Below are 27543 nucleotides of genomic sequence, written 5' to 3' on the forward strand. Positions count from 1 at the left end.
CTCCTAAATTTCTATCTTGTTCAAAGAGAAGATATAAAACACAGTTCCAAGCTAATCGACTTTAGTGTTCTCCTTTTAAAAAAGAATCAATAAAGAATCGATAAAGAATCGAATCGTTAAACAGAATCGAAAATGGAATCGGAATCGTGAAAATCTTATCAATACCCATCCCTAGCCGTGATGGTATCCATACAAAGGATAAAGAGGAGGGGTGATAAAGCTGATCCTTGGTGGACTCCGACGCTAACTGGGAAGGGAGGTGATAGTCCAGCGGCGCATCGGACTGAACTGGTGACGTTGTCATAGAGGAGCTGTATCCATTTGACATACACCTAAGGGACACCATGCGATCTTAAGAAGTGCTATATGAGGTCATGGGGTACCCTGTCGAAAGCCTTTTCAAGGTCTAGGAAGGCTGTACCGTCTTGTTCTTTTCCCTTTGCTTCTCCAGCAGGAGGCGGGCAGCGTGTAGCGTCAGTTGTTCCGCATCCCTTCACGAAACCGCATTTGGTTGTGGGTGACGTTGACAATTTCCCGAAGACGTGCATTGATGACTCTTTCGAATATTTTCACCGTGTGACATAGTAGGAGAATAGGACGATAATTTAAGCATTCGGCTACATCCCCTTTGTTCTTCCATATGGGTATGGTAATACTGGTAATACTGGTTGTCCAGACCTTCGGGACTTCCCCTGTGTTGAAAGTCTTGTTAAACAATTCTGTCAGGATGGCCATTCCCGGTCGCCCGAGAAGCGACCGGGAATGGCCATCCAAAGATAAGGGACCCATCAGATGCTGAAATGGCCAAACTGGTCGGGACTGGTCCAGTGTGATTCGTGTACACTCTGGAGCTGGTTTTCCTTGCAGGTCTCTCTGCATTTATTCTTCTCTGACCAGTTTTGCTGTTGCGTCTGCTTCGGTTGGGATATCGTCTGGTCCAGTTGCTGCTCCAGTAGGAAGATATGTTTCAATAACTGTTGAAATTGGTCTGAAACTGCTAAGAAGGCTTGACCTTCAGTTTGAATTTAATTTTTCTAAGGGACCACAAGATGAACCACGAATGTTGTGGAGGGCAAAACCAATAAGCTGAACTCAATTCTGCTCAATATTAATTTGATCTCTACATAAAGTGTTACTGGTAAGAACAGATGTTACGATTAGGCAATGAAAGGTATATACTATACTAGGGTATAGTAAAATGCCAACGTTTTATCAGCATTTAATCAAAATGAAGCCTTAAAATTTCAATGACTTTTAACTTTAAGAAGCTTTATTGTTAGAGCTGTTCTTTAGTCTGTTTTGGGCTTGAACAAGTACTTTAAAGTCAGCATCACTGTCTGATGTGGAAATTCGAAGCACAGTCGTATCAACAGGAAATGCCAAATCTGCGTAGCGCTCAGAAGCAGAAGACAATGTCATGATCTTGCTTTTCACAAAACTCTTACATTTCGGCTCTCTGTTTATTACTTTGTCCAGGCTGAGCCGTCTAACAGCTGAGGGGTGGCTTCTGTCTCCCAAAGTGTACCAGACTGTGATTAAGTCCTCTGTCCTGATCAAGTGAATTATTATAATTACAACACCAACACCATGGTTAATTTTTAGCACTGACCGACACAGCACCTCCTCATGTATAATACGGTTCAAAAACTCCAATTTTATTTCTCCATTCATTTCAGTCTCTTTATCTTTACGTGGTTGAAAAGTCGAACATTCACCCATCGGTTGGAACACGTGACTGTTTGTCAGGTGTAACCAAGCATGCTGTCATAGTCCCTTTGATTCAGTGCATTTCTGCCATCTCCCTGTAATTTCAAACTCATTGTTATCACATGTGCAAGCTGGGATATGAGTAACTGGGTTTAGTCATGGACTTCACAGGTCTCGTCCAGAGCCAAAAATAAAAAGTCAAAATGATCTGCTTGGCTTTTAAACAAAGCTCCAGATTTCCTGCAACGTCCTCGATCCGTCTTATGGTTTGCCTGGAGAGGGGCAGAGTCTCAAATGCTTCTTATTTCTCAGGGGATATCAATGCAGCAGAGCTTAACAAAGATAAGGGACCCATCAGATGCTGAAATGGCCAAACTGGTCGGGACTGGTCCAGTGTGATTCGTGTACACTCTGGAGCTGGTTTTCCTTGCAGGTCTCTCTGCATTTATTCTTCTCTGACCAGCTTTGCTGTTGCGTCTGCTGAGAATCATTTTTAACTTGATGCTCCCATCAACAGTCTCATTTTCAATGCACAGCAATGAGCCAAACTGTTAAAAACACATCTAATATTATCTAATATTACATAATTTTAAGGACTGACATGAGCATGCACTACAACCTGCAATCCACTTCCTGGATGGTTCTGTGCTCAGCTGGATCGTTAGTTTGAATTTCAGGCTGAGAGTAAGGGAAACATCAAACTTACAAACCTCACTGAGGTGCGGTGGGGCTCTCCCACACCCATGTCACAGGTTTTTTGTTTTTTAAACATACACTGAGACGTTGACACAGAGAGGAAATAAAACATGTTGTCATAGATTACTGTCTGGTGGTGTGCACGGCTAGTACATTAGATGATCAGTTGTTGGTGTTCACCTGAGATATTCACCAGTTAAAGTGATTATTCATATTTTCTTAATGTCTGTTGATTGTTATGTATCTGTACGGCAGGATGCAGCAGCCTCTGTCTCAGGAAGTTGTGAAAAAAACTGTGAAGTAAAACAGATGAGAACCACAGTAACCAGTGTTGGTCGGCAGTGCTTTGATGTAGAAAATCAACCTTTCTTTGTAGGCTGCAGCACAGTGCTGGTCCTCATTCAGTGCTGGAAGCTAACCTGCAAAGAAGGCTTCTGCTGCTAGCATTCACACTAGTCACACTCAGCAAACTAATCTGACCAATGAGCCGCCTGCATTTCAGTGTTAGGACTTGCTTAAAATTCTGATTAATGAACACATAAAAATTACACAGACAATTTTAAACCTCATACATTAGACTGGACGTTGGACTTGCAGTGTGTATTTTTGTTACCTAGTGCCACACAATAAGACCAGCCCAGGCATGTCTGAGAGCAGGAGCCATGTTTCAGGCTTCAGTGTAGTAAAAATTGAGCTGCTTCTACAGCCTGTGACAAAGCACCAAACATGCAAGAAAACTCTTACCACTAAAGGGGGAAGCGACAACCGCTGAGCCAAAAAACACACTGCTAAAGACAACCAAGCTAGGAAGGAGGCGATGCTAACAGCTGGTGATGTAAGGCTGAAGAGTAAACCAAACATCGCTGTAGCATTTGCTATTTACACTCTAAATCACAGGCGGAGCAAATGGTGGATGGAAATTACTGATGCAGTTATGTGGTGGTAAAAGCAGCTGGTTAAAAAGCTCGACAACGTCCCAGGTAGAAAATATTTCTCACTTTTATTATGAGGCAACATTGTGCAGGCTCCTGGGGAATTACAAGAAAAAACTACTTTAGTTATTGTAAAACAGGATTTACCAACACTTCCAGGGAAAACACTGCCTAACTTTAGCTTATGCTGTGTCGCTGCTGTTGCTGCCGGCACCTCGTGGCATCAGTGACAGTGGAAACCAAGGATGGATAATGCTGTTTGTTTTGTTAGCACAAATCAATGCTGCTATCTGCAAGCTGCAGTCACTGCAATTTCTTTCTCTAAGTCATCATAAATATAATTATCGCAAATGTCCTTGAAAGTTTTTGATTTTCATTGTGGATTTTAAGGCTACATTTTCCATCTCGAGTTGATTCAGACAGACGTTAAGCTGCTGGATCTCACACAGCACAAAAGGAATGTGCTTTGTCAAGCGATTTGTGGGTATTTTGAGCGTAGACAATTCAAAAACAACAATCGGGGACAATAACCACAGTTTTGATCTTTGAGACTTTGCTCTACACGACTGTTCTGTTTAAGAAGTTGGACAGATGTGCACAGAGAGACCAATAAATATGTCACACAACCCAACTGACGGGGCGCTCACTTTCTCACTTTAGACATCCCGTACATTTCAATGCCCCCACACCGCCCATGTCTTCAAACTGCACTAGTGTGTGACAAAAACGTGCATGGTGCATGTGAGCTGCCCGATCAGCTGGAGTTGGTGTTGCGTTTACAGCAGCATCGATCTCTCCACCCTGAAAGCAGTAGACGCGGTCCTCTGAGCAACAGCGCGCCTCTTTACGCTCTGCTCTGATGCTTGTGTGCTGATTCTGGTGCTCAAACCCTCTTTAAAATTCACCACACTGTCTCACTGTGAGCTGTCTGCACGCAGCCCACTGTGTGTGCATCTGCTCCGGTATGAAAACGACTTCATTGGTTTTTATCTGGTCGAGTTTGTAAAGCTGCTGTAAGACGTATCAAGCAGAGCCTTCTCGGTGTGGGCCAACTTGGGCCCATGTCTCAGTAGATCTTTGTAGCATTCATCATTTTCTATCGAGTGGCGGCATACCACACAGTAACAAGGATGTTCAACATTATCATTTGCCTGCCTTTCATTTGCTTTCATGCATTATTTTGGTGTGGAAGTTCTGGAACACCTTGCTTTGTGAGTCTGCAAAGAACTCGGAGGTCTGCAGTCACACTGGGAGGAGAACAGGGGCTCAGTTGTGTCTCGTCCCTGTTGCACTAAACCACCGGCCGGCCTGAGCATGGACACTGGACAGTCAGCTCGAGGTGAGAGTGCAGCGAGACTTCTCTGCCGGCCAGTCCTGCAGAGATGATGTCATTGTTTCAGTCGGGCTTCGTCGACTCTCTTGGCCACGCTGCCACCCCCTAACGCACACACGCAGCTGAGCTGAGGAGTGGGGAGGGTGGAGAATGGGCTGAATGCCCGTGCATATCGTTGGTGCAATCCACTCCTTGGTACTACCAGACACTGAGCCAACCGCCTCCATCCTTCCAAAGAAATATGAAAGCACTAGAAGGGTGGGAAGCAAATGTGAGCGTTTAATAGAAATCTTTCATGTTTTTCCTTTCATGGTGGCGAGATACTTGGAGCAGTTAACACTTTGTTTTTGTGTGTGTGATTTCTTAATCCAAATTTTGACTGAAAAAATGAGGTATGTACAAGCACCACAAGAATATCAGTGCCATGCAGACTGCTTTCTGTCATAAAGCCCACTCGCGAGGCCCTGCGGTATTATAATTATATACTTCAGCATCCACTTTATGACAATAACTAACAGAGCGGCGGTCTCGTCCAGCTCCACCATGTTGAAGTGCAGCACTCAACCTGAGTATAGTGGCACAGGATGCTCTCCACTTGTTGTAGCTTCCGGTTAGTGCAGCTCTCGGTCCAGAGCTGCTGTCTCTATCCACGGTTCAAGACTGTGGAGCTGCACTCTGTCTAACAGTGGACGGGAGTCTTCTCCATCAGAGTCTTGATCGTCTGTCCAGGAGAAGCTCAGAATGTTCAGCTGCTGCTGAGCGTTTATGAGGAACAATGTTGATGATATCTTTTGTAGGACGGAAAAAAAAAAGCTGAAGTGAGTAACTGAACCTGATCTCCGTGTGAACTGCTTGTGTCTGATGGTGCTGTTCTGAGTACATTCCAGCTCCTGGAGCTTTTGTCAGGAATGTTGAAGATGGATTTCTTGGTGTAGGGTTGCAGAGTTATGTTCATGTATGAACATGGGTAAAACTGCACAGCGGCGTTCAAACAGGCAAAGGGATCAAGTTGAGCTGTGTCCTGTAGTCAGATGTTGGGTGGTAGAGCGCAGTCTATGCACGTGTCTGCATTTACCCAGGGAGCAGTCTTTACACTGGGTTACCTCTTTGTCTGGATCTTGTTTGATTTGAATGTTAATGTTTCACTCGGTGCTAATCCTGCTCTGCTGCTGTGTGTGTGTCCTGCTCCCAGTGACTCATGCATAAGCCTGGTTTGCTGTATTTCACCTCAGCCTGTATGAGGCTGACACGTCTCATACAAAGCACCAAACACTGCAACAGCATGTGCCACATGAACCATTTCTCCACCTGGATGATGTGATAAATAGACTGGTTTTTATATATAGTACACAATAGGGCAGGGCAATATGGACAAAACTATTTATCCCAATATATATTTGAAAATTTGCGATATAACTGACGCGAGACAAAAACAAAATACTTTATAACTCCACAACTTTATTAGTGCAAAAACCCATCAATTCTTTTTCACTTAAACAAGCAGCTGTTTTTTATGTACATTAAAGCTTTATAAAAATGTAACAGTGCAAATGCAAATTCATTGCTGACAGTTTAACCAAAAGGGATTTCCAACGGAAATGGGCTGACATATCCTGAGCATAACCATGTATAATATCCACTGAAGTTAAAAAGAGGTGCTTTGCAACATTAAACTGCAGTGTGTAGTACGTATTTTTCGGACCATAAGGTGCACGGGATTATAAGGCACATTAAGCGAAACAAAGCAGTCAGATAAATCAAACTTTATTAAACTCATTCTTCTTGCTTCCTCCACTTCTGTACCATTGATTCATTAATGCTGTATTCTATCACAGCTGCTCTATTCCCATGTTGTTGCAGTATATCAATGACTAACCTCGTATTGTGGATGGATTATCTCAGTTGTTCTCCTGACTGAAGTTTGGTCCGTTTACAGCATCCTGCCATGCGATTGCATTTGTCCCTAACTATCAGGAACCTTAACGTTAACTTTTATAAGTGGAAAAGTGTTAGTGTTCGTCCTCCAGATTCACTGTTTATGTTATGCTAACATAGCTGTGTCGCTAGCGATCACGTAGCACATCATTATATACCAGCTAGCCCAGCTTCAGTAACCCTACAAACGTCACTGCTGTTTAGTTTCCTGTCTTCATTTATGTTGGAAGTGATAGCAGAGCTGTACGTTTGAATTTTTTCAGAAATCTCTCAGTCAGAACATGCTATATCATGCTTAGGTAACTAGCAAAACTAGCGCGCTAACTTCCAGTAACTTCCTGCTAACTTCTAACTCCGTGAAATGTAATAAATTCTGTTTTCATGGATGCCTGGATGTTAAAATTAATTGTTACACCCGGTAAAGCAGCAAAGCTGATGATTTTATTAAAGATGAAAGAATTTAGACAGATTTTAACTCTCAGTGATGCTGCAGTGTTCGTTTGACTTTGGGACTTGAAGCAGACGGAGTTTTGGACCCAGATTACTCCCAGATTTACGAGCATCTTAGTCCGACAAATAATAATAATGATAATAAAAATATTGGATTGGATTTATATAGCGCTTTTCGGGACCCCTCAAAGCGCTTTACAATACCACTATTCATTCACTCTCAAATTCACACACTGGTGAAGGCAGCTACAGTTGTAGCCACAGCTGCCCTGGGGCGCACTGACATACAATACAGCAATAACGACGGCCGCTTGCATGTTCTACAAAAAAAATGTGCTTTGTTGTGTATCTGACGGACAAACACCAAACCAGTTCCACATCACTGAAGTTGCAGCGTTTTTACAAACCAGTTCTGGTTCATTTCTTTCACTCAACGATCCGCCTTTCTTATTCTCTGTTGCCGCCATGCTTTTTGGCCATGTGCGTATGAAAACAAAGGCACTGCACATGCGCGTTTTACTCATATTCTGTTGCGATATTTTATTTTCTTATTGTTGCCTAACATTGTATTGGTATTACAATGAATGATATGATATGGCCCAGCCCTACCGTGGAGCAATGACAGGAGGAGACTGGCCTAAAGGACAAAGTACATTTTTCCATCTTGCTGGCTGTGTGTGTTGTGTATGATGAAATGGCAGCAGGAGTGTGCTATGAAAGTCGGTGTGATGCTCGGGGCAATGTTCTGCTGCGTTCATGTGAACGTTCGACATGTAACCGGGAGTCGTAGTAAGTGTACTCCCTGATGGCCTCATTCAGCGGCGTGATGTGTGGCACACTGAACCAGGCCTCCTAATTCCCAGATTTCAGTGTGTTTAAGCACATTGAAAAACAGCTGCTGACACAAGTTTCAGTAACAGTGGCACATTTTTCTGTCTGCTGCCAGTACAGGTGTGTCAGGATACAGTGCTGCTTGTTTCCCTGCACTAACGACAGCACTCTGAAGCAGGCGGTCTGTTGAACCACTGTTTATGTATATATGTGTGGATAATGTAAAGAATGAATTTCAGCAGCAGCTGCAGTAAATCCAGGTTGTTCAGAGTATTGTGGAATATGAGGAAAACAAAGTTGGAGCCTTATGGGTGTCTGTGAGTGTTGTCACTTGAGTTGGATGATTTTGGGGCCTTATTTTAAAAAGTGACTGAGCTCAACAGACCTCTGGAGCGTGCTCATCATCTCTGCTAACCCACCCAAATCCTTGACATAACTGTGTGCAGGCAAATTGAATTGTTGGTAATGTAGGCATGAGTAAGAAGTGGTTCTGGAATAAATGAAGATGCATCTGGTTCTGCTTATTAAACACAGCTCTGGTAATAGTAGCGCAGTCTGATTCAAACGCTGGTTTGCGGTGTGAGTAAAGCGTTGCAGTGCTGATGTTAACCTGGTGCTTCATGCTGCAGGGTGAGTGACGGAGCCGCTCCGGTCTGTTAGCTCTCAGGGTTTCACCTTGGAGCGCTGGAGCTTGATGAGCAGCGAGAGCTCCTTCCCTTCTGCACGTTACGATGATTTGGTTTGCTGGTTTTACTGGATCCTGTTTCACAGAATGTGGAGGGTTAAATATGGAAAGCATCACGCATTGTCTGCGAAACACTGAGACGAGGAGCACTGCAGTACAGTTCCCCTGATGGCTGCTTGCGACGCCCTCTCCTCTTCATCCCACAAAAAGTGGCCACATAACTGTCAGAAAGATTGATGGACGTGAGCATTTAAGGAGCTCCACGCTTCAGGACTGCCGGCCGTGTTGCAATGAGGAAGAAAAAGCAGGACAGGCAGTGAGTCGTGACATTTCACTGACCTTAGGGCGGCTTCATCAGTGTCCTAAATAACAACACAAAGATGGGATGTCTCTCTTCTGCTGTTACTAAGCTACAGCTTGCCCCCTTGTCAAAACTCTGAAGCAGTGCTGACGGTGTTTTTGTTTCCTGGACAGATACGAACTGGAACTGAGCAGGAGACTTACCATCAGCTGTTTCTGCACAATGTTCTGTAGGACAACAACATGACACAGACTATTCCTATGAAATATTACTGCTTTCTTTAAAAGGACAAAATCCTACAATTAAAAAAAATGTTAAAACTTAAGTCCACGGTAACCATGGTAACAGCAAGTGCTATTGAGTATGACAAACATCCAGTGAAGCTGTGGCAGTGGGTGGGGTAAAAGGTGGGTACTGAATAGGGCTGGGCCATATTATACCGTTCACGGTAATACCGGTATAATGTTAGGCAACGATAGGAAAATGAAATATCGCGATAGAATGGGAGTAAAACGCGCATGCACAGTGCCTTTGTTTTCATACGCACATGGCCGATTGTTGAGTGAAACAGATGAACCAGAATTGGTTTGTAAAAATGGTGCAACTTCAGTGATGTGGAACTGGTTTGGTGTTTGTCCGTCAGATACACAACAAAGCACATTTTTTTGCAGAACATGCAAGCGGCCGTCGTTATTGTCATATTTGTCGGACTAAGATGCTCTTAAATCTGGGAGTAATCTGGGTCCTAAACTCCGTATACTTCAGGTCAAACAACACTGCAGCATCACTAAGAGTTAAAAACTGTCTAAATTCTTTCATCTTTAATAAAACGATCAGCATTGCTGCTTTACCAGGTGTAACTATAAAGTTTAACTTCCAGGCATCCATGAAAACAAAAGTTATTACATTTAACGGAGTTAGAAGTTAGCAGGAAGCTAGCGGAAGTTAGCTCGCTAGTTTCGCTAGTTACCTAAGCATGATATTGCATGTTCTGACTGAGAGATTTCTGAAAAAATCAAACGTACAGCTCTGCTATCACTTCCAACATAAATGAAGACAGGAAACTAAACAGCAGTGACGTTTGTAGGGTTACTGAAGTTGGGCTAGCTGGTATATAATGATGTGCTACGTGATCGCTAGCGACACAGCTATGTTAGCATAACATAAACAGTGAAGCTGGAGGACGAACACTAACACTTTTCCACTTATAAAAGTTAACGTGAAGGTTCTTCATGGTTAGAAACAAATGCAATCGCATGGCAGGATGCTGTAAACGGACCAAACTTCAGTCAGGAGAACAACTGAGATAATCCATTCACAATACGAGGTTAGTCATTCATATACTGCAACAACATGGGAATAGAGCAGCTGCCAGAGAATTCAACATTAATGAATCAATGGTACAGAAGTGGAGGAAGCAAGAAGAATGAGTTTAATAAAGTTTGATTTATCTGACTGCTTTGTTTCGCTTAATGTGCCTTATAATCCCGTGCACCTTATGGTCCGAAAAATGCGTACTGCACACTGCAGTTTAATGTTGCAAAGCACCTCTTTTTAACTTCAGTGGATATTATACATGGTTATGCTCAGGATATGTCAGCCCATTTCTACTGGAAATGCCTTTTGGTTAAACTTTCAGCAAGGAATTTGCATTTGCACTGTTACATTTTTATAAAGCTTTAATGTACATAAAAACCAGCTTCTTGTTTAAGTGAAAATAAATGGAAGGTTGTCTTTTTGCGCTAGTAATGTTGTGGAGTTGTATTTTGTCTCGCATCAATTATATCGTCGGTTATATCGTTATCGCAAATTTTCAAATATATATCGTGATAAATATTTTTGGCCATATCGCCCTGCTCTAGTACTGAATATAAATCCTCTTCATTAGTGTTGCAGAAAGCTGGGGGAGTAAATCTGTGCGCCCCCACAGTCAGCAGAGCTACAGAGTGACCTGCAACAGTTATGACGACTCTTACCGCTAACCCCGAAAACTGACATGGGTCAGATTAAAAGCCAGGCTTTTATTTTGTGTAACCGTGGGAAACGGAGCTGCCCAATTAGCAATGTTCTTGTTGTGTAAAAAGTGCTTAAGTGTCAGCACTGAAGCCATAAGAGTTTTTAAAGCTTGCATGAAGTTCTCTCGAGACTGCAGCCCGCTCACCTGTAATCAGCCGGCTGGCAGCTCCACAACATTTTTGTAGCCTGGTGTAAATTGTTGGACTTCCTGTCGCAGAGTCAGATCAACGGGGATCTCCACCGTCTCAGCTGGAGGTAAACAATGCGGCTGTACATGCGGTGAAATGGCAGTGGGGGGCTCTGCGGAGGGATCGGCGTGTCTTAAAAAGCACTATAAAACATTTTACTGTGAGTTTCTGGGAACCCTCAAATATGCCTGTTGAAACCCTGATCTATCAGCAACAGGAAGCATGCGTGACGGGTCGTGTTACGGTCAGCTGAGCCTGAACCACAAAGCCTGATCTCTGCAGGGGTTCACCACCACTTCATGGAGCTTGGAACAAATATGCTGTGTTGCTGGGAGTTAGGGCTGCCACGATTAGTCGACTCGTCACGATTACGTCGACTATCAAAATTGTCGACGACTGATTTAATAGTCGACGCGTCGTTTGAAGCTTTGTAAGATCACAAAAGACGCAGGAATGAGTAGCAGGATTTAAGAGTGTAATAACGGACTGAAACAGAAGATGGCAGCACTGCATGTACAAGGATGCCAGCTGCCGTTAAACCCCGAAGAAGAAGAAGAAGAAGCTCTGTCCCAGAATTCATAGCGCGGCCCAGTTCAGTTTCCAACAATGGTGGCAGCTAGTTAGTTTTAATATTACTCTTATTATTCTTTCTGGGTCACAAAATAAACGTTTAACATATTTTCTTTTTTTTTTTTTTTTCTTTTTTTTTCTTCGTTTAACATATTTTCAGGGCTAGGCTCACTAGAGCCGTGAAAACACCGGACTCCCGGCAAATCGTTTTCAAACCCACCGCCGTCTTTCGCTACTCAGGTTAAACATACATAAGTCACTTAGATAACTTAAAAATGTTGTTGTTTGGCTTTTTGTAGTATTTTATTTGTTGCTGAGTAAATCGGTTTGGCTGAGATTAAAGTTATAGTTTTTACACAGCTGAATAAACGTCAAGCAGACAGCTGATTATCAGAAGTGTGAGATGCTCCAAGATATTTACTCCGATGTCCTGTTATATTTTAGATAGCAAGGAGTTTATTAAACTTCACCGAAACAATCTGCAAATTTCATTAAAATTCAATAAACTATCATCTTGTCTTTACTTTTAGTTAGCACATACCTTAAACACTTCAAGCTGTAAGCTAATGATAGTTATATAGGAGCAGATGCTGCTGGTGCAATAAGCTGTACGTCCAATGGATGATGATCTGACTAGTCGACTATCAAAATATTAGGGGTGCAACGATACTCGTATCGATATTGAACCGTTCGATACAGTGCTTTCGGTTCAGTGCGCATATGTATCGAACAATACAAAATTTTAAATTTATTTGATCAACTTTCCTTCTGACGATGCTGTCTGTGTTGAGCGCTCAGTGGATCTGCACTCGACAGTGCAGCCTAGGCGGAGTAGTCGAACTCAGATTCACTGAGCGCAGGGCAAGCTAGCAAGACAGAAGCTGAGCTCCTTGCAACATGGCAAATTGAACCTCCCCCACCCTCATTCAGATCTGGCGTTTGGAACTATTTTGGTTTTCATGTGACGTATGACCCTGAAGGTAAGCGAGTCATGGACTAAAGTAAAACAGTATGTTGGATGTGCCACGCAATGCTCAATTACATGGGTGGGAGCTAGTGTGTTAGCGCAGTTAGCACGGGGCTATCAGGGGTAGCTCGTTAACGGAGATTTGCCGTGTTGTGGCGTTAACGTCATTTCAACGAGATTTACGCTGACAGCACTAGTGGGAACACAACGAATATGACTGCACATTTACGCCGACAGCATCCTCGTGCAAAGACAAGTGGAAGCAGACAAAAACAACAAGCATGCATGCTACAAACTTTACCCGAGTCATTTAGACAGCCGTTAGCACAGGATTCTCCTTATGGGGACCTGATATGTTTAATGTGCTGCTGAGAATATAGCCCAGAAGAAGCGTATAGTAGAGCTTTTATTTTGAAAGAGACATTTCTCTGTAATAAACTCTCTTTTCCAAAGATGAGTGATTCCTCAATCAGATACAGGGCTCGCAAAATTTTTCCAGTCGGGCTACCAAAATCTATCTCTTCCCTGCCTGTCGGGCTATCGCAGGAAGGAAAAATATATGTCAATGCTTTTGCATTCTTTCAGAAATGTAGCTGGGTAATTATGTCATTGGCATCGGTGAGCCACTGTCAATATGTGACATATTGAAATCGTGTTTGAATTTGCGCTTGTTTTTTGCTTTCACTTTGCAATCGTGCGAACTGTGTATAGAGAGCGACAGCACTGATCTGTGAGTGATGATAATTTGCGCACCAATTCCTCTGACATCGTCTTATTAATCGTTAGCTTACTATGCAAACATGACAAGTGAAATCTCCCGCAGCTTAAACATGTGAGAGGTTGATCGCGCAGAGAATCGCTGAGCTTATGTGAGTGCGTGTGTAAAAGCAGCAGGATATATATTTGACTACGATGACCTGGATGACTGAGAACCTTCACAGACAGATATATATTTCAGTTCTGCTGAGCCAAATAAGACAGGTCAGGGTGAAGAAGTGACAGCCAAAGAAAAGCTTACCACAAAATGCAAAAGTTATGACAAATCAGACTATAAGGCAAAAAGAAAGTGCAGCTTTATGGTTTCATGGACAAAAGAATTTCTGTGGCTGCGATATGACGAGCTTAATAACCAGGGCTGCACATAAGTGGTCCGCAGGTGCGCATTCGCTGTCAAAATAAAAAACACGCACAAGATAAGAAGTTGCAACGCGTGTTTGCGTACAAAAGATTTTCAGGAGGAGGACAGACATTTGTTTAAAACTCTTAAAGATGTCGAAGAAGCTCCTTTAAGCAATTACTGTGATGTTCCTCCACCTCCAAAGAAATGTCAGGAGTCCGAACCACAAAAGAAGCACGTATTCTCGGAAAAGTAGTTGCAGGAGGTGAGCTGGCTTCAAACAAATGATGAACGCACAGAGATGTGGTGTGGAATGTGCCGTGAAAATTTAATAAATGACAAATTAAAAAGGCATGAACATTTTTTTTTTGTATCGAAAAAATATCGACCCGTGACACCAAAGTATCGAACCGAACCGAACCGTGAATTTTGTGTATCGTTGCACCCCTACAAAATAATCGTTTGTGGTGTATACGGTACACATGTTGTTGTCGTTGTGGTGCGTGCGACATGTGCAGTGGAGCTGCACAGCAGTAATCACCCATGGCGGGACCACCTGTACTGCTGAAGGTCTTCCTGCAATTTGCTGCAACCTGACAGACAATATTTATCTCTGGACTCATCGCTGCTCTCTGGATTCATGTGTCCGTCCCGAGAGCCCCTTCACCCCCTCACAGGGACCAGCGATGCCAAAAATACAGAGATTTATCGCTGCAACACCTCGGCTCCAGACACGGCCCAGACTTTTACCTGAGGGAGGCACGCTGAAGAAGACGGAGAGGAGGAGGAGATGACTAAAGCGGGTCTCAGTGAAGTTGACTGTGCCGCAGCGCCTCATAGTTGTCCCTTTGTTGGACCTTACATCAGGAAAAGGTTACATTTGTGTCTTGCTGGCGACAGACAGTCTAGCTCTCCAGGACATCTGTTCTGCTGTTTTCTGGTTAAATTATGCTAAAGAACAAATATATCCTCGTACATCCTGCCTTTCGAGGCCGCCCCCTTAACTGCACAGCGAGCCTTGTTGCTGCAGCACTCTATAGATTTTTTAGACCGCTGTAGGTGGAGATATTAGCATCGCTGCGTTTGGCAGAATGCCGTCCAACACTGGCACAAACGTGCGAATATTAACAGCACGTGAGGCGTGGCAATGCGGGCTGCACTGCCAGCAGTCGCTCTTTACTGCTGAAAAGTCTCAGGCTGAATATCTCATTAGGCCCGAGTCCTTTGTGCAGTCATAATTTTACCTTTTTGGCATCGTCGTCCTCACCGTTGTTACGGCGGTGGCAGCAGACTGGGTGGAGGGTTGTGTCTGATCACAGCTGACAGCGATACTTGTTGTTTGCTCCTCACTGAGAACTGCTAGAAAAATGCAGGGAAAGGCCTTTGAAGCAAAAAGGAGCCCTTCAGGCAGCCGGGCCCTTCTTAACATCATCAATAAAAGATGAGAAGAGGAAAGCAGAGAGAGCCAGCGACAAAGAAAGAGATGAAATCGCCTGGTTTTTTTATCATTGATCCAGGCGCCACGTGAGGTGCACCGAAGGAGATGGAGTTTGTGTTAAAGCAAGTTATTGGTCGGTCCTGTGCAGACGCACTGCTGGAGCACGATCAGCCAGATGTTTACGGAGTAAAAGAAAAGCGTGCTTTGCTCTGTGCTGCAGCTCCGTCCTCTGTGCCACGCTGCCGCAACGTCTTCCAAGAAACCGTTCAGACACGCCGTCTCGCTGGGTGTCCTTTCAGCACCACGAACAGGCCCTCTGCACTTGATTTTAAACGTGCTTCCACATACACCGTCCTGCTGTCCACAGATTGTGATGGATGGTTGTGCTCAAGCCCAAAGCGCCTTACTTTGAGATCCACGGACAGAGAGGATGAAAAATCACGAGTAGCTTCACTGTCCTGACACTGACTCGCAGAGCAGAACTTCAGGCGTGTCCTGAAGGTTGTGACGTGCACCTCTGGACTGACTGTCCTTAGGACGGTGGTCCTGCACCTGTGTGACCACAGACAAAAACTTTGTCCCTTCTTCAAACACGGTGGCAGCAGACACGACGACAGACCGTCGTCCTGCTACGAGGTTATTAAAAGAAACAATTGCAAAAACCTCCCAAAACACCCAGTGGAAGCTAGACTGGTTAAACTGGTGGAATCTGAATCTGCTTTGTGGTTGCGTGTTGCTCCGGGGCGGGGCTTCCCCCCTGTTGCTTCTCTTGTGTCCTTTTCATCTGCAGCTGCAGTTTGCTCTGCTGTCAGTTGAACAGCAGAACAGCTGGTGTGCTGATGATGACTGCTAGAGATGCAGATCAATGTCAGGAGTGGCCAAAATACATTTTTGGAAACTGACTCTTTGTTAAATACAAATAAATACATATAAACAAACGGAGACTATCAGCCCGGTGACTCCCGTTAAATGACACATGGGCCAGTTTTTCCCATGAAATATTGACTTGTGCTACTTTGATGTTGTTGCTAAATAAATCATTCAGATTGTGCACAGCGTATCTGGATTCACAGATTAAATGTGATTTGTCTCATTTTTGGAAATGTTCTGACAGACGCGGGCTCAACAGCCTGGGGTTATCTCAGGTCACGGCCTGGTTTGTTTGAATTCCTTACCGAGTTGTCATAAAACTGGGAAGCGGCTTCAGATCTGTGAGCTCCGTTGATCCTTATCTTTTTGCATCGTTTGACAGTCCGGCCGCCGAAGACAGAAAGTCGGTGTGAGGAGTCAGAGACGTGAGTTTGTGCCTGGCTTTGATTCAGCGCCTCAGATTCAAACCATATGCTGGCCTGAAGAAATGTCTGCATCCATCTTTGTGACTCAGCAGATCAGGATACTGTGTTAAACTCATCCGTCTCCTCGAGTGTCACGTGTCCACAGGGATAAAAACAATGGTGTTCTCACCAGCCTGTGCAAATGGGTACCCTAAAGTAAGACTACAGCTTTCCCGAGCCTTTATGGGGCCTTAAGCATTTTTTTTTGTTTCTAATATTCAAAGAAATTTTAATATCAGACAAAGAGAACTTCAGTAAATTTTTAAATGATTATTTTACTTATTAAAGAGAAAAAGCCTCCAAACCGACCTTCAGTACCGTCACAGCTCTGTGTCCGTGTCATCGCTGGATATTTCAGCCCATTTAAATTTCAGATTGGAAAGGTTTCCTTGCACCTTATGTTCACTTTTTTTTCTACAGGCCAACCTGAATGACTCTCACAACCAGATGGTCGTCCACTGGGCAGGAGAGAAGAGTAATGTCATTGTAGCCTTGGCTCGAGACAGTGCAGGAACCACTGGGTCCAAAACCAGCTCGGTGAGTACGCCTGAAAACATCCATGCATGTAACATGTAGGGTAGGAAACCTGGGAATACTAAAACCAGAAGGCCCAGGATTATTTCCAGTAGGCTCATACAGTGTTCAGGTTAGTCTCAGGCCTGGTTTTCCAGTTAAATCCCAGTCTGTAAACTGTCTGTGTAAATTAGCAGCGTAGCAGAAGGTTTGTGTTCACACTTGTTTAACATGTTTCTCATGATGGTACAAGTGTTGAGCTACACATTAATCGGTCCCATCTGCTACCTCAACACACACACACACACACACACACAGAGAAAAGAAACTGAAGGCCTCAAACACAGCCATTAAACAGCACGCCGCTTCTGTTTCCACTTCCTGGGATGACTGAGCACTTTCAGACGGAGAGCTGAGGGGAATACTGCTTTTCCTTCGATTGGGAAGTTTGTTTTGTCTCATTATGGGATGGATGTTGTTCTGTATTCCTCAGAAAGATTTATCTCATCATGCCAGTCCTTAACAGTGACCATGTTGGGCAGAACCATCAACCTTAAATAGCTGGTTGGAATAACGACCGATGCAGTTATTACTCAAACACCTTCATGCTGACCTGCAGTCTAAGCTAGCTAAACTGCTGATAGACAGTTAGGACCTCAGCATTGAATATTTCCTCCACGCTCACTACTTACCAAGCACAGCTGTGTGAGGGTAATGGCCACTGACCAGACATTACTGTGGTTACGAGTATTTGTGTCCGTGTGCTGTCAGAGCCAGAGCGAAATATAAATAATAGTTTTAAAAAATAGTCTCAAAAGGATTTTTTCCCCAGTGATTGCAAAGTGTCTAAAGCCAAAATTGTAAATACTGGTAGCACAGCTTTATAGATTATTGGCTGTTATTTATTAAAAATGTGTTTACAGTTTTTTACAGCCACTAGGACACATTTCTCAATACTTAGGTCACTTTTGCAAAACACTTCACACAATCCTCCTAACTGACCGTCAGCTTGGCAAAGCAGTTCATTTCACATTCAAAATGCACTACAACTACCAAAACACTTCATTCAGGTCTCAAATAAACTCATTCTTCCAGAACACTAGCAAAGGTTGACAGCCGACAAACACACTTTGTCACCCACAAAACAATGACCTAAAAAACAGTAACAACATGTAGCATTACACAGTGTTTTCTTGTGTAAAACAAGGACACATCTCTGTTTATAATTTCAATATATGTTACTGGAATGAATCAGACATCATGCAGAATTCGTTAATATTTGTTTCTGTATTTTTATTTTTCTGCACTAAGTAATCCCAAAATACAAGAATTTGTATACACACCATCCACTGATACACATACAATAGTAATGCTAATCTACTCGGTCTTCTCCATTTGGCCACAGGTTCTCATCCACATCACATCTTATGTCATCTAGGGCAACACACCTAGGAAAGAATCTTCTGGCATGCCAGAATTGAAGGAGTTGAAAAATTGAAGGAGTAACACCTGTGTAGATGTTCATCTACAATGAGAATCAGCTGTGGCTGGTTAAACTGCATTTTTAGATTTAAAATATGTTTCAATAAAATATTGCTGTTGGATTTTGCTGTCTTTTCAAGTTTTGCATTGTGTTATTGTTTTGGCCATAAGTTTAACAGTTTTGAAAACAGTATGTAAGCACATGCAAAATGTCCTGTACGTACAAAGATTTTTGGCAGTTGTTGTGTCTGAGTGAGAAGATAATTCATGAAATTTGAGAGATGTAGTCATTGGATGCATTTTGTGCCAAAACAATGATAACTGGTCCTCAGTTTAGCCCACATAGACTTCTGTTGTGCTCACTGTGTGAGGAGTTTTGCAAACGTGACCTAAGTATTGAGAAATGTGTCCTAGCATCTGTAAAAAACTGTAATTTCCATTATTCTCTGAAATTGCTCGAAATGCATACGTGAGGTCGTGTTTTGAATTCAGCTTGTTTTTATGTCACTGCAGTTCCACTTGTGTTCTGGTGAAAGTGAAAGGAAACACACACAATCCAAATAAACGTCTTTTTGTTGAAATCCAGAAAAGCTGACTCTCACAAATACACAGTCTGGTTTCTGAAGACGCTGAAATGATTCAGGCTTCAAAGTCACTGTCAGAGTTAATAAAGATAAACCGATGAACTGCAAAGCTCTCTTATTTCAGTAGATATTATGTTAGGAGCGTTAGCGTGTGTGCACAGGCAGCATGGAGGCAACCAGACTGTTAAAAGACAGATTCTGTCATCTCTCCATCAACTCAGGGATTTAATATGGTAGTGTTACATATGGGACATGGGACCTTTGACCTCTTGCTGTGGCCAAACACAAGCTCACGTTGTGGTTACAGCGGAGGCGTTGGTCCCCTCATCTTTCATGAATTCAAGTTTAGTTGCGTGTGACTGAAGGTCGTACATCAGTTTAACACGTTTGCTTTGAAGTGTCTGGGGCATGTGTGCAAAGTGCAGACAGAGTTTCGCACCTTTAGACTTCCTTTCACATGTATGCTGAGTTTTCTACAAGGAGATGCTACGAGTCTGCATTCAGTTCGTCTTCGTCACACGTCACCATTTACAAACACTGAAAGGCTCTGCAGCCAACCAGTCACACTTGTCCTTTATAGATGCCACAGAGTTTTTATTTGGGGCATAAAGCCTTAAATGAAAATGAACATTTTTTTAATTATGGCCTATCTCACACACCGACAAGCACAGGGTGTTGTGTTTAAGGACATGTGGTAGATATTTTCTTATTTTTGGTTTTCTTGTTTCTCTGAAAAAGGCTGACATCCATGCCACAGTTAGTTTGCTTTTACCATCTTTCACCATCGAAGTGTCTATAAAGTAACATCTTTTTGTAGGTATTCAGTAGGGGTGCAACGATACACAAAATTCACGGTTCGGTTCGATACTTTGGTGTCACGGTTCGATATTTTTTCGATACAAAAAAATGTTCATGCCTTTTTAATTTGTCATTTATTAAAATTATAAATATAGATTTTAACTCAAAAGTACAGTTTTTAAATTTAACCCTAACCCTTGTGCGTGTTTTTTATTTTGACAGCGAATGCGCACCTGCGGACCACTTATGTGCAGCCCTGGTTATTAAGCTCGTCATATCGCAGCCACAGAAATTCTTTTGTCCATGAAACCATAAAGCTGCACTTTCTTTTTGCCTTATAGTCTGATTTGTCATAACTTCTCCGTTTTGTGGTAAGCTTTTCTTTGGCTGTCACTTCTTCACCCTGACCTGTCTTATTTGGCTCAGCAGAACTAAAATATATATCCTGCTGCTTTTACACACGGACTCACATAAGCTCAGCGATTCTCTGCGCGATCAACCTCTCACATGTTTAAGCTGCAGGAGATTTCACTTGTCATGTTTGCATAGTAAGCTAACGATTGATAAGACGTCAGAGGAATTGGTGCACAAATTATCATCACTCACAGATCAGTGCTGTCGCTCTCTATACACAGTTCGCACGATTGCAAAGTGAAAGCAAAAAACAAGCGCAAATTCAAACGCGATTTCAATATGTCACATATTGACAGTGGCTCACCGATGCCAATGACATAATTACCCAGCTACATTTCTGAAAGAATGCAAAAGCATTGACATATATTTTTCCTTCCTACAATAGCCCGACGGGCAGGGCAGAGATAGATTTTGGTAGCCCGACTGGAAAAATCGCTAGCTCCGGGACGTCGGGCTAGCGATTTTGCGAGCCCTGTATCTGATTGAGGAATCACTCATCTTTGGAAAAGAGAGTTTATTACAGAGAAATGGCTCTTTCCAAAATAAAAGCTATACTATCCGCTTCTTCTGGGCTATATTCTCAGCAGCATATTAAACATATCAGGTCCCCATAAGGAGAATCATGTGCTAACAGCTGTCTAAATGACTCGGGTAAAGTTAGTAGCATGCTTGTTGTTTTTGTCTTTGCACGAGGATGCTGTCGGAGTAAATGTGCAGTCATATTCGTTGTGTTCCCACTAGTGCTTTCAGGTTAATCTCGTTGAAATGACGTTAACGCCACAACACGGCAAATCTCCGTTAACGAGCTACCGCCGATCGCCCCGTGCGTGGGGCTAGACGGCCAACACGTTAACGAGCTAACTGCGCTAACACGCTAGTTCCCACCCATGTAATTGAGCATTGCATGGCACATCCAACATACTGTTTTACTTTAGTCCATGACTCGCTTACCTTCAGAGTCATACGTCACATGAAAACCAAAATAGTTCCAAACACCAGATCTAAATGAGGGTGGGGGAGGTTCAATTTGCCATGTTGCAAGGAGAGCTTAACTTGCCCTGCGCTCTTCCTTCTGACTATGCTGTCTGTGTGGAGTGCTCAGTGGATCTGCGCTCGACAGTGCAGCCTAGGCAGAGTAGTCGAATGCAGATTCACTGAGCGCCCCACACAGACAGCATCGTCAGAAGGAAAGTTGATAAAATAAATTACAAATGTTGTATTGTTCGATACATATGCGTACCGAACCGAAAGCACTGTATCGAACGGTTCAATATCGATACGAATATCGTTGCACCCCTAGTATTCAGTCATTAATCAACCCCTTCATCCTCTCGAACACACAGCAGGCGCAGAAATTTGTCTTCCTTGAAACTGTGGATCACCAAGGTTACGTTCACACTGCAGGCGAAAGCGCATCAAATCCGACTTTTTTGACCCTGTGCGACTCATATCCGATCATGGTATGACAGTGTGAATGGCACAAATCCGATCTGGGTCACTTTCGTATGTGGCACTGAATCCGATACATATCTGATGTTTTAGAAAGCGACTGCTGTTTGATGGTCATGTCGCATTAAATCCGTCTTTTACGTCACTGACACAAGACAGACGCCAATTATCAGCGCCGGAGAAGACATCGCGAACGCTTCCTGGCCATCCAGTGAAACTGTTGGGAAGACAACGTTGGAGAAACGTGAACATTTTATTTGTAAATGTATAATCTGCAGATTCTGACAGAAATCTGCAACTATCCTCTGAAGCAGCGCTCCTCTAAAACAGCAATAAGGATCCTTATTAGGCCAAATGTAAATAACAAAATAACTTTATAACTTAAAGCAAAATTGGGAAACGTAAACAAGTCTTTATATTAAGGCCATCAGTCAAACAATACTGTTTGGTCTGGGTCTAAACTAGGGGTGGGCGGTATAAACGGTTTACGGTAGAAACGATATAAATTTGGCCAACGGTAGAGATCTTTACTATACCGCTCTACCACGATAGCGCATGTTGATGGTGTCATCAAGCTGCTCCTGTTTTGGTCGAAAGCCTCGCAGCGGCTGCAAACAACAACATCTGCAAATTATGGCCGGCGACAGCGAAGAGACGAAGCACTTTTGGAAGATGAGGAAAGCCAAAAACTGCGCTTCCTCCACTTCTGTACCATTGATTCTTTAATGCTGAATTCTATCACAGCTGCTCTATTCCCATGTTGTTGCAGTATATTAATGACTAACCTCGTATTGTGGATGGATTATCTCAGTTGTTCTCCTGACTGAAGTTTGGTCCGTTTACAGCATCCTGCTATGCGATTGCATTTGTCTCTAACCATCAGGAACCTTCACGTTAACTTTTATCGAGTGGAAAAAAGTTAGCGTTCATCCTTCAACTTCACTGTGCTAATGTTATGCTAACGTAGCTGTTTTGCTAGCAATCATGTAGCACATCATTGTTTACCAGCTAGTCCAACTTCAGTAACCCTACAAACATCACTGCTGTTTAGCTTCTGTCTTCATCTATGTTGGAAGTGATAGCAGAGCTGTACGTTTGAATTTTTCAGAAATCTCTCAGTCAGAACATGCTATATCATGCTTAGGTGGAAACTAGTGAGCTAACTTCCTGCTAACCGCTAACTTCCTCTAACTGTGTTAAATTTAATAAATTCTGTTTTCATGGATGCCTGGATGCTAAACTTAATTGTTACACCTGGTAAAGCAGCAATGCTGATCGTTTTATTAAAGATTAAAGAATTTAGACAGATTTTAACTCTCAGTGATGCTGCAGTGTTCGTTTGTTACTTTGGGACCTGAAGATGACGGAGTTTTGGACCCAGATTACTCCACAAGGCTCCTGACTACGGCAGCCATAATGCTCCGACAATCTATCAAGCGGTGCGGCTTCGTAGCTTAGCAAAGTCGTACTAAAACATTTTTGACAGATTTTTGAGCGGCGTGTAGCACATAAAATCTGTTTGAGGTCATTAAGCACAACCAGAATTCATACATAAGGCACGTTGTCATTTTTTGAGAAAATTAAAGGATTTTAAGTGCGCGTTATAGTGTGTAAAATACGTTATACAGAAGAAAAGAAAATATCACGATATATATCGTTACTGCATATGCTTCAAATTATACCGTGATATGAATTTTAGGCCATATCACCCAGCCATAGTCTAAACAGAGCGCGCTGTGTGTGACGTCTGCTTTTGTGCATGTGGGCCGCTTTGAGGGTTCACACTAGAGCGCGTCACATTTTATTTGTAGTGTGAAGAAGCAGACAAAAAAATCGGATTTGATCAAAAAATCAGAATTGAGCATTAAGACCTGCAGACCTTTCAGATTAGCTTGACTCCACCAGTGTATGAATGTGAGAGTGAATGAATAGTGGAATTGTAAAAAGTGCTTTGGGTTCCTTGAAAAGCGCTATATAAATGCAATCCATCATCATTATTATTATTATTATTATTATTAGTGTTTTTAAAATGGCAGAATTTGCAGTTTGCCGAGTGAATTTTTTGATAAAAAAAAATATAATCCAGGCCTTTTCTCAGGGACCGCCGGGTGCAGGCATTCATACCTCCCTTGTTGTCTTCAGGTCTACGTGTCCTATGACCACGGCACCACTTTCATACCCGTCTCACACAAGTTCAAGTTTTCGGGGGCTAAGATGAAGGACGGCAGCAAGCAGGTCATCTCGCAGTTCTACCACAGCCCTGCAGACAACAGGAGGGTGAGTCTGGTCCCACTGACCCGTATTTACACGAGAGACAAGTGGAAAGTTTCCTGTATGTATTCTACACAGCACACATTGTGATGTCAGCTGTATACTGTCAGGTATGAAATAAAGCTTTTGGTTGCATTATGGGAAATTTAAGATCCAATGGTGGAATTGTGGAAACTAATCCAGCTTCTCCTCCTGCACATATCTCAGTGTCTGTGGATTTGTCACTGGTCGTCTTTTGGTGGAGCTGAACTGTTCTGTCAAGTAGAGCTGAAAAACTCAGCAAATATCCAAATATCGGAACAGAAAAAGTACAATTTTAAGAAAAATGTGAGCTCATACAGCAACACATTCCCAAAAGAAGTTGGGAAAGAGGCAACAAAAAGCTGGAAAAGTAACTGTTACTAAAAGGAAACAGCTGCAGTAACATGGTGAAACTAATTAAGTTAACTGTCAGCAGATCGGTAACATCAGGTCTAAAAAGAGCGTATCAAAGAGGCAGACTTCAGGCAGCACTGCATTAACTGTCAGGAAGTAACTGGGACACATCCTGCATCATGCAACGACGAATCCTTGTGTGAACGTGGTGGGACCATCAGGAGTGTTATCAGTGTTCAGTTTAAAATCAGTGGCTGTGGAACTGGTAGCTTCCACATCTGGAAAGGCTCCATCAGCTGATTCATTTGAGTCCTCTGCTCTTCATGATTTTATGTTGCAAACTCGTTTTCTTCACTGATACTTTTTTAAGGATTAAACCTTGGCGCCCGATGGTGAAGTAAACACGGGCTTAAGCTTGTCAGTCATTGCATTTTGTTTCCCAACGTTTCTGCGGAGCTGAGTTTGTGCAAAGTCAGCCTGATAGACCTTAAACTTTGTTTCCCCTCAAAGAAAACTTTTCTAGGATTTGTCAGATTTATTATTTAATGCTTCTGTTTGTTGTCTGCCTCCTCAGTACCTGTTTGTGGACTCTACCAACAACTACCTTTGGAACGCCTTTGACTTCTGTAGGAACGTCCAGGGCTTCTCCCTCCCCTTCAAACCCACCGACCTGCTGCTCCACAGCAGACGAGCCAACCTGGTGCTCGGCTACGACGGCTCCCATCCCAACAAACAGGTAAAGCGATGCTCTGACTTTACAGTGCTGTGTGTTTAAAAGAATGACGCACTTTGTTTAGTATGAAGCCTCAGCGACACCTTTTACTGAGTGGTGCTTGTAGATATGATGAAGCATTTGTAGTGTGAGTTTGACTCCCTGTTACAGCCGAAATTTGACCTGATAAAATGACTGTAGCTTTGCATTCAAATGACTTCAGCTTCATCTTGATCCAGTCATGTGCATGTGTAGGAAAACATTTCATGAAGCCTTTCTGCACTGAATATTCACACAATGTGGACTTGATGGATTTTATTATTCCTTATGTGAATACTTGCAGTTATTGATAGTATTCTACATATTTTGATACAAACAGAAGGACGATGTCTTCCTTACAAATGTCTAACAGCTCTGTGGAAACGTGTAAAAAAAGTGTGTGCCAGGTAAATAAGCTGGGACGTATTTGGACACTCAGTTAGGCTGCTGCTGCCAGAGTAACCACAGTTTATGAGTATTTTATGAGAACAGTCGGTGAATGCTTTGGTGTTTCCAAAGCATTCACCGACTGTTCCTCTGAATTTTTAAAATCCTAAAACGAAGGCTGAAATCGTGACTGTTTCTTGCACGTGTGCTTGATATGAAGTACTCGTCGCTTGTTCGATTCAGAAATTCACATGCAGGATATTCTAACCGGGACAGGAAGTGATGTCCTTGCATCATAGCTCTCCTGAGTTCAAACATAACAGTGGCAAACGTCTCTCCGGTGTTCTCCTTTACATGTGTGCTGGAGCCAAAACGAAGGAATGAGCTTGACCTACATTTTTACAGTGCACCACCCCCCTCTTCTCCTCCTCCTCCTCCCCCTTCCTCCTCCTGCTCTCTCCTTACACCCTCTCTCCTCTCCTGCCTTTCTAGCTGTGGAAATCGGACGACTTTGGGGAGACGTGGGTGTTGATCCAAGAGCACGTGAAGACCTACTTTTGGTAAGGAGGCTGAAGCAGTACAACAGGCATCAGAGGGTGTATCTATCCTGTCACCAACACAATGCTGAGGAAATATAACCTTCCAGAAAACTCCTATTAAATCTGCATGTCCTCGGCCTTCAGGCGTTAGCTACAAGCACATAAATAGATAAATTATTCTACAAGTTATTGCTGCGCTGTCTGATATTTCTAGTCAACAACTCTGATACACAGATGAGTTCATCCTTACTCGATAGCACGTCGACATTACCACAATAACACAGAGAATTAATGAAAATGTGTTTTTCTTCTTTATCTGACACAAAGTAGCTCTGCTTTATTCCAGTGTCAGGACAGTCAGTTAACATTTAGTCCGTTTAATGAAAGTAGACACCTTCATTAAAAAATAAATTGCTTAATTTTGTCATTTCTGTTGTTGGATTATCCAAAAGAATAATCCAACGGTGTTTGGTGTTTCTATACATAAGAGGTCAGAGCCCACACTCACAGCTGACGCCGTTAAATGTTGAAAGAAGAGTCGAGCTGTATTAGGAATGATACAACTCAGAGTTGTGGCTGCATTTATGATCACAGGTCTGTGGTTATTCAGTGATTGGTTTGACAAAATCTAAAGTAATTAAATATAAATAGCATGACTGCAGGCTTCAACAGTGAACAGCCTGCTGTAAAAGTTAAAGTTAAGATAAAGTTAAGACTGTTAATTAGATGTGTTGAGCTTTGGATGAGATGGAACCTGACCCAGATTATCTTGGATCGTCATGGAAACCCAGTCTTATTTGATTAATATGAAAATACAACCAACAAATTGTAGGCAGTTTAATGATTGTCTGCACAGTGTTTCCTGTGATTTTATACAATACAGCTTATCTCAACTCTAACATTTGTTGGCTACTGGCTGGATTTGATAAAAGATCAATAATGCAAAGAAGAAGTAACAGTTTAAGCTGTTCTGCATAAAGTCATTCAGATGTGTAAGGCTGATCATGAATCCAGTGAGCATAGTGAGGCCCAGTCTGGAACATCTGGGCTTATGGTGTCTCCATTCAGCTGTGAGTGCTGTGTAAACTTGTCTTGACCAATAAAGGAAGCCTCACTAACACCACTGTGTAAAGCAGACCTTTGTCACAGCCCCTTGTCCCCACACCAGGCATCCTCACTTTCTTCCACATGAAGATGACTAGAACTCCTCAATGAATGATTCTCATTTAACTGTTTCCCGACATGACTGTGAGGTTTTCTGGGTTCAGGATGGACTCTTATCATGCTGGAATTATACATTTTGATTGCAAGAATGCACATTTTTCTGGTAAGCAGTTGTTGCACGTTTTCAAGCTTGTGTTTGTGTAGCTGTTGATAGTTGTCAAACCTGAACATTAGTGCACCTTGGAAAAATGTGTAGTCATTGCTGTCCTGTTATTAAGTGCATGACTCAACACTTTTGGCTTGTACTGTGAGCTTC

At 42.8% G+C, this 27543-nt stretch overlaps 1 protein-coding gene across 3 annotated transcripts in view; it reads left to right on the plus strand.

Annotated features, from left to right (window-relative positions):
• Positions 1–27543, plus strand: part of sorl1 (sortilin-related receptor, L(DLR class) A repeats containing) — a 93314-nt gene that overhangs the window by 7553 nt on the left and 58218 nt on the right. For 2 of the 3 annotated variants that reach the window (XM_085381047.1, XM_085381046.1), the window contains exons 2-5: positions 16921–17037; positions 23883–24017; positions 24961–25122; positions 26017–26084. In XM_085381047.1, the coding sequence (XP_085237173.1) occupies positions 16921–17037; positions 23883–24017; positions 24961–25122; positions 26017–26084 (482 nt within the window). Of the gene's footprint in view, positions 1–16920; positions 17038–23882; positions 24018–24960; positions 25123–26016; positions 26085–27165; positions 27391–27543 lie in introns of those variants that run through there. The other variant, XM_085381048.1, reaches the window with a different exon arrangement.

This window comes from Rhamphochromis longiceps, linkage group LG14, assembly GCF_057381845.1.
Source record: "Rhamphochromis longiceps isolate RC_006_pf linkage group LG14, R_longiceps_female_GT1.1, whole genome shotgun sequence".
Classification (NCBI taxonomy): domain Eukaryota; kingdom Metazoa; phylum Chordata; class Actinopteri; order Cichliformes; family Cichlidae; genus Rhamphochromis; species Rhamphochromis longiceps.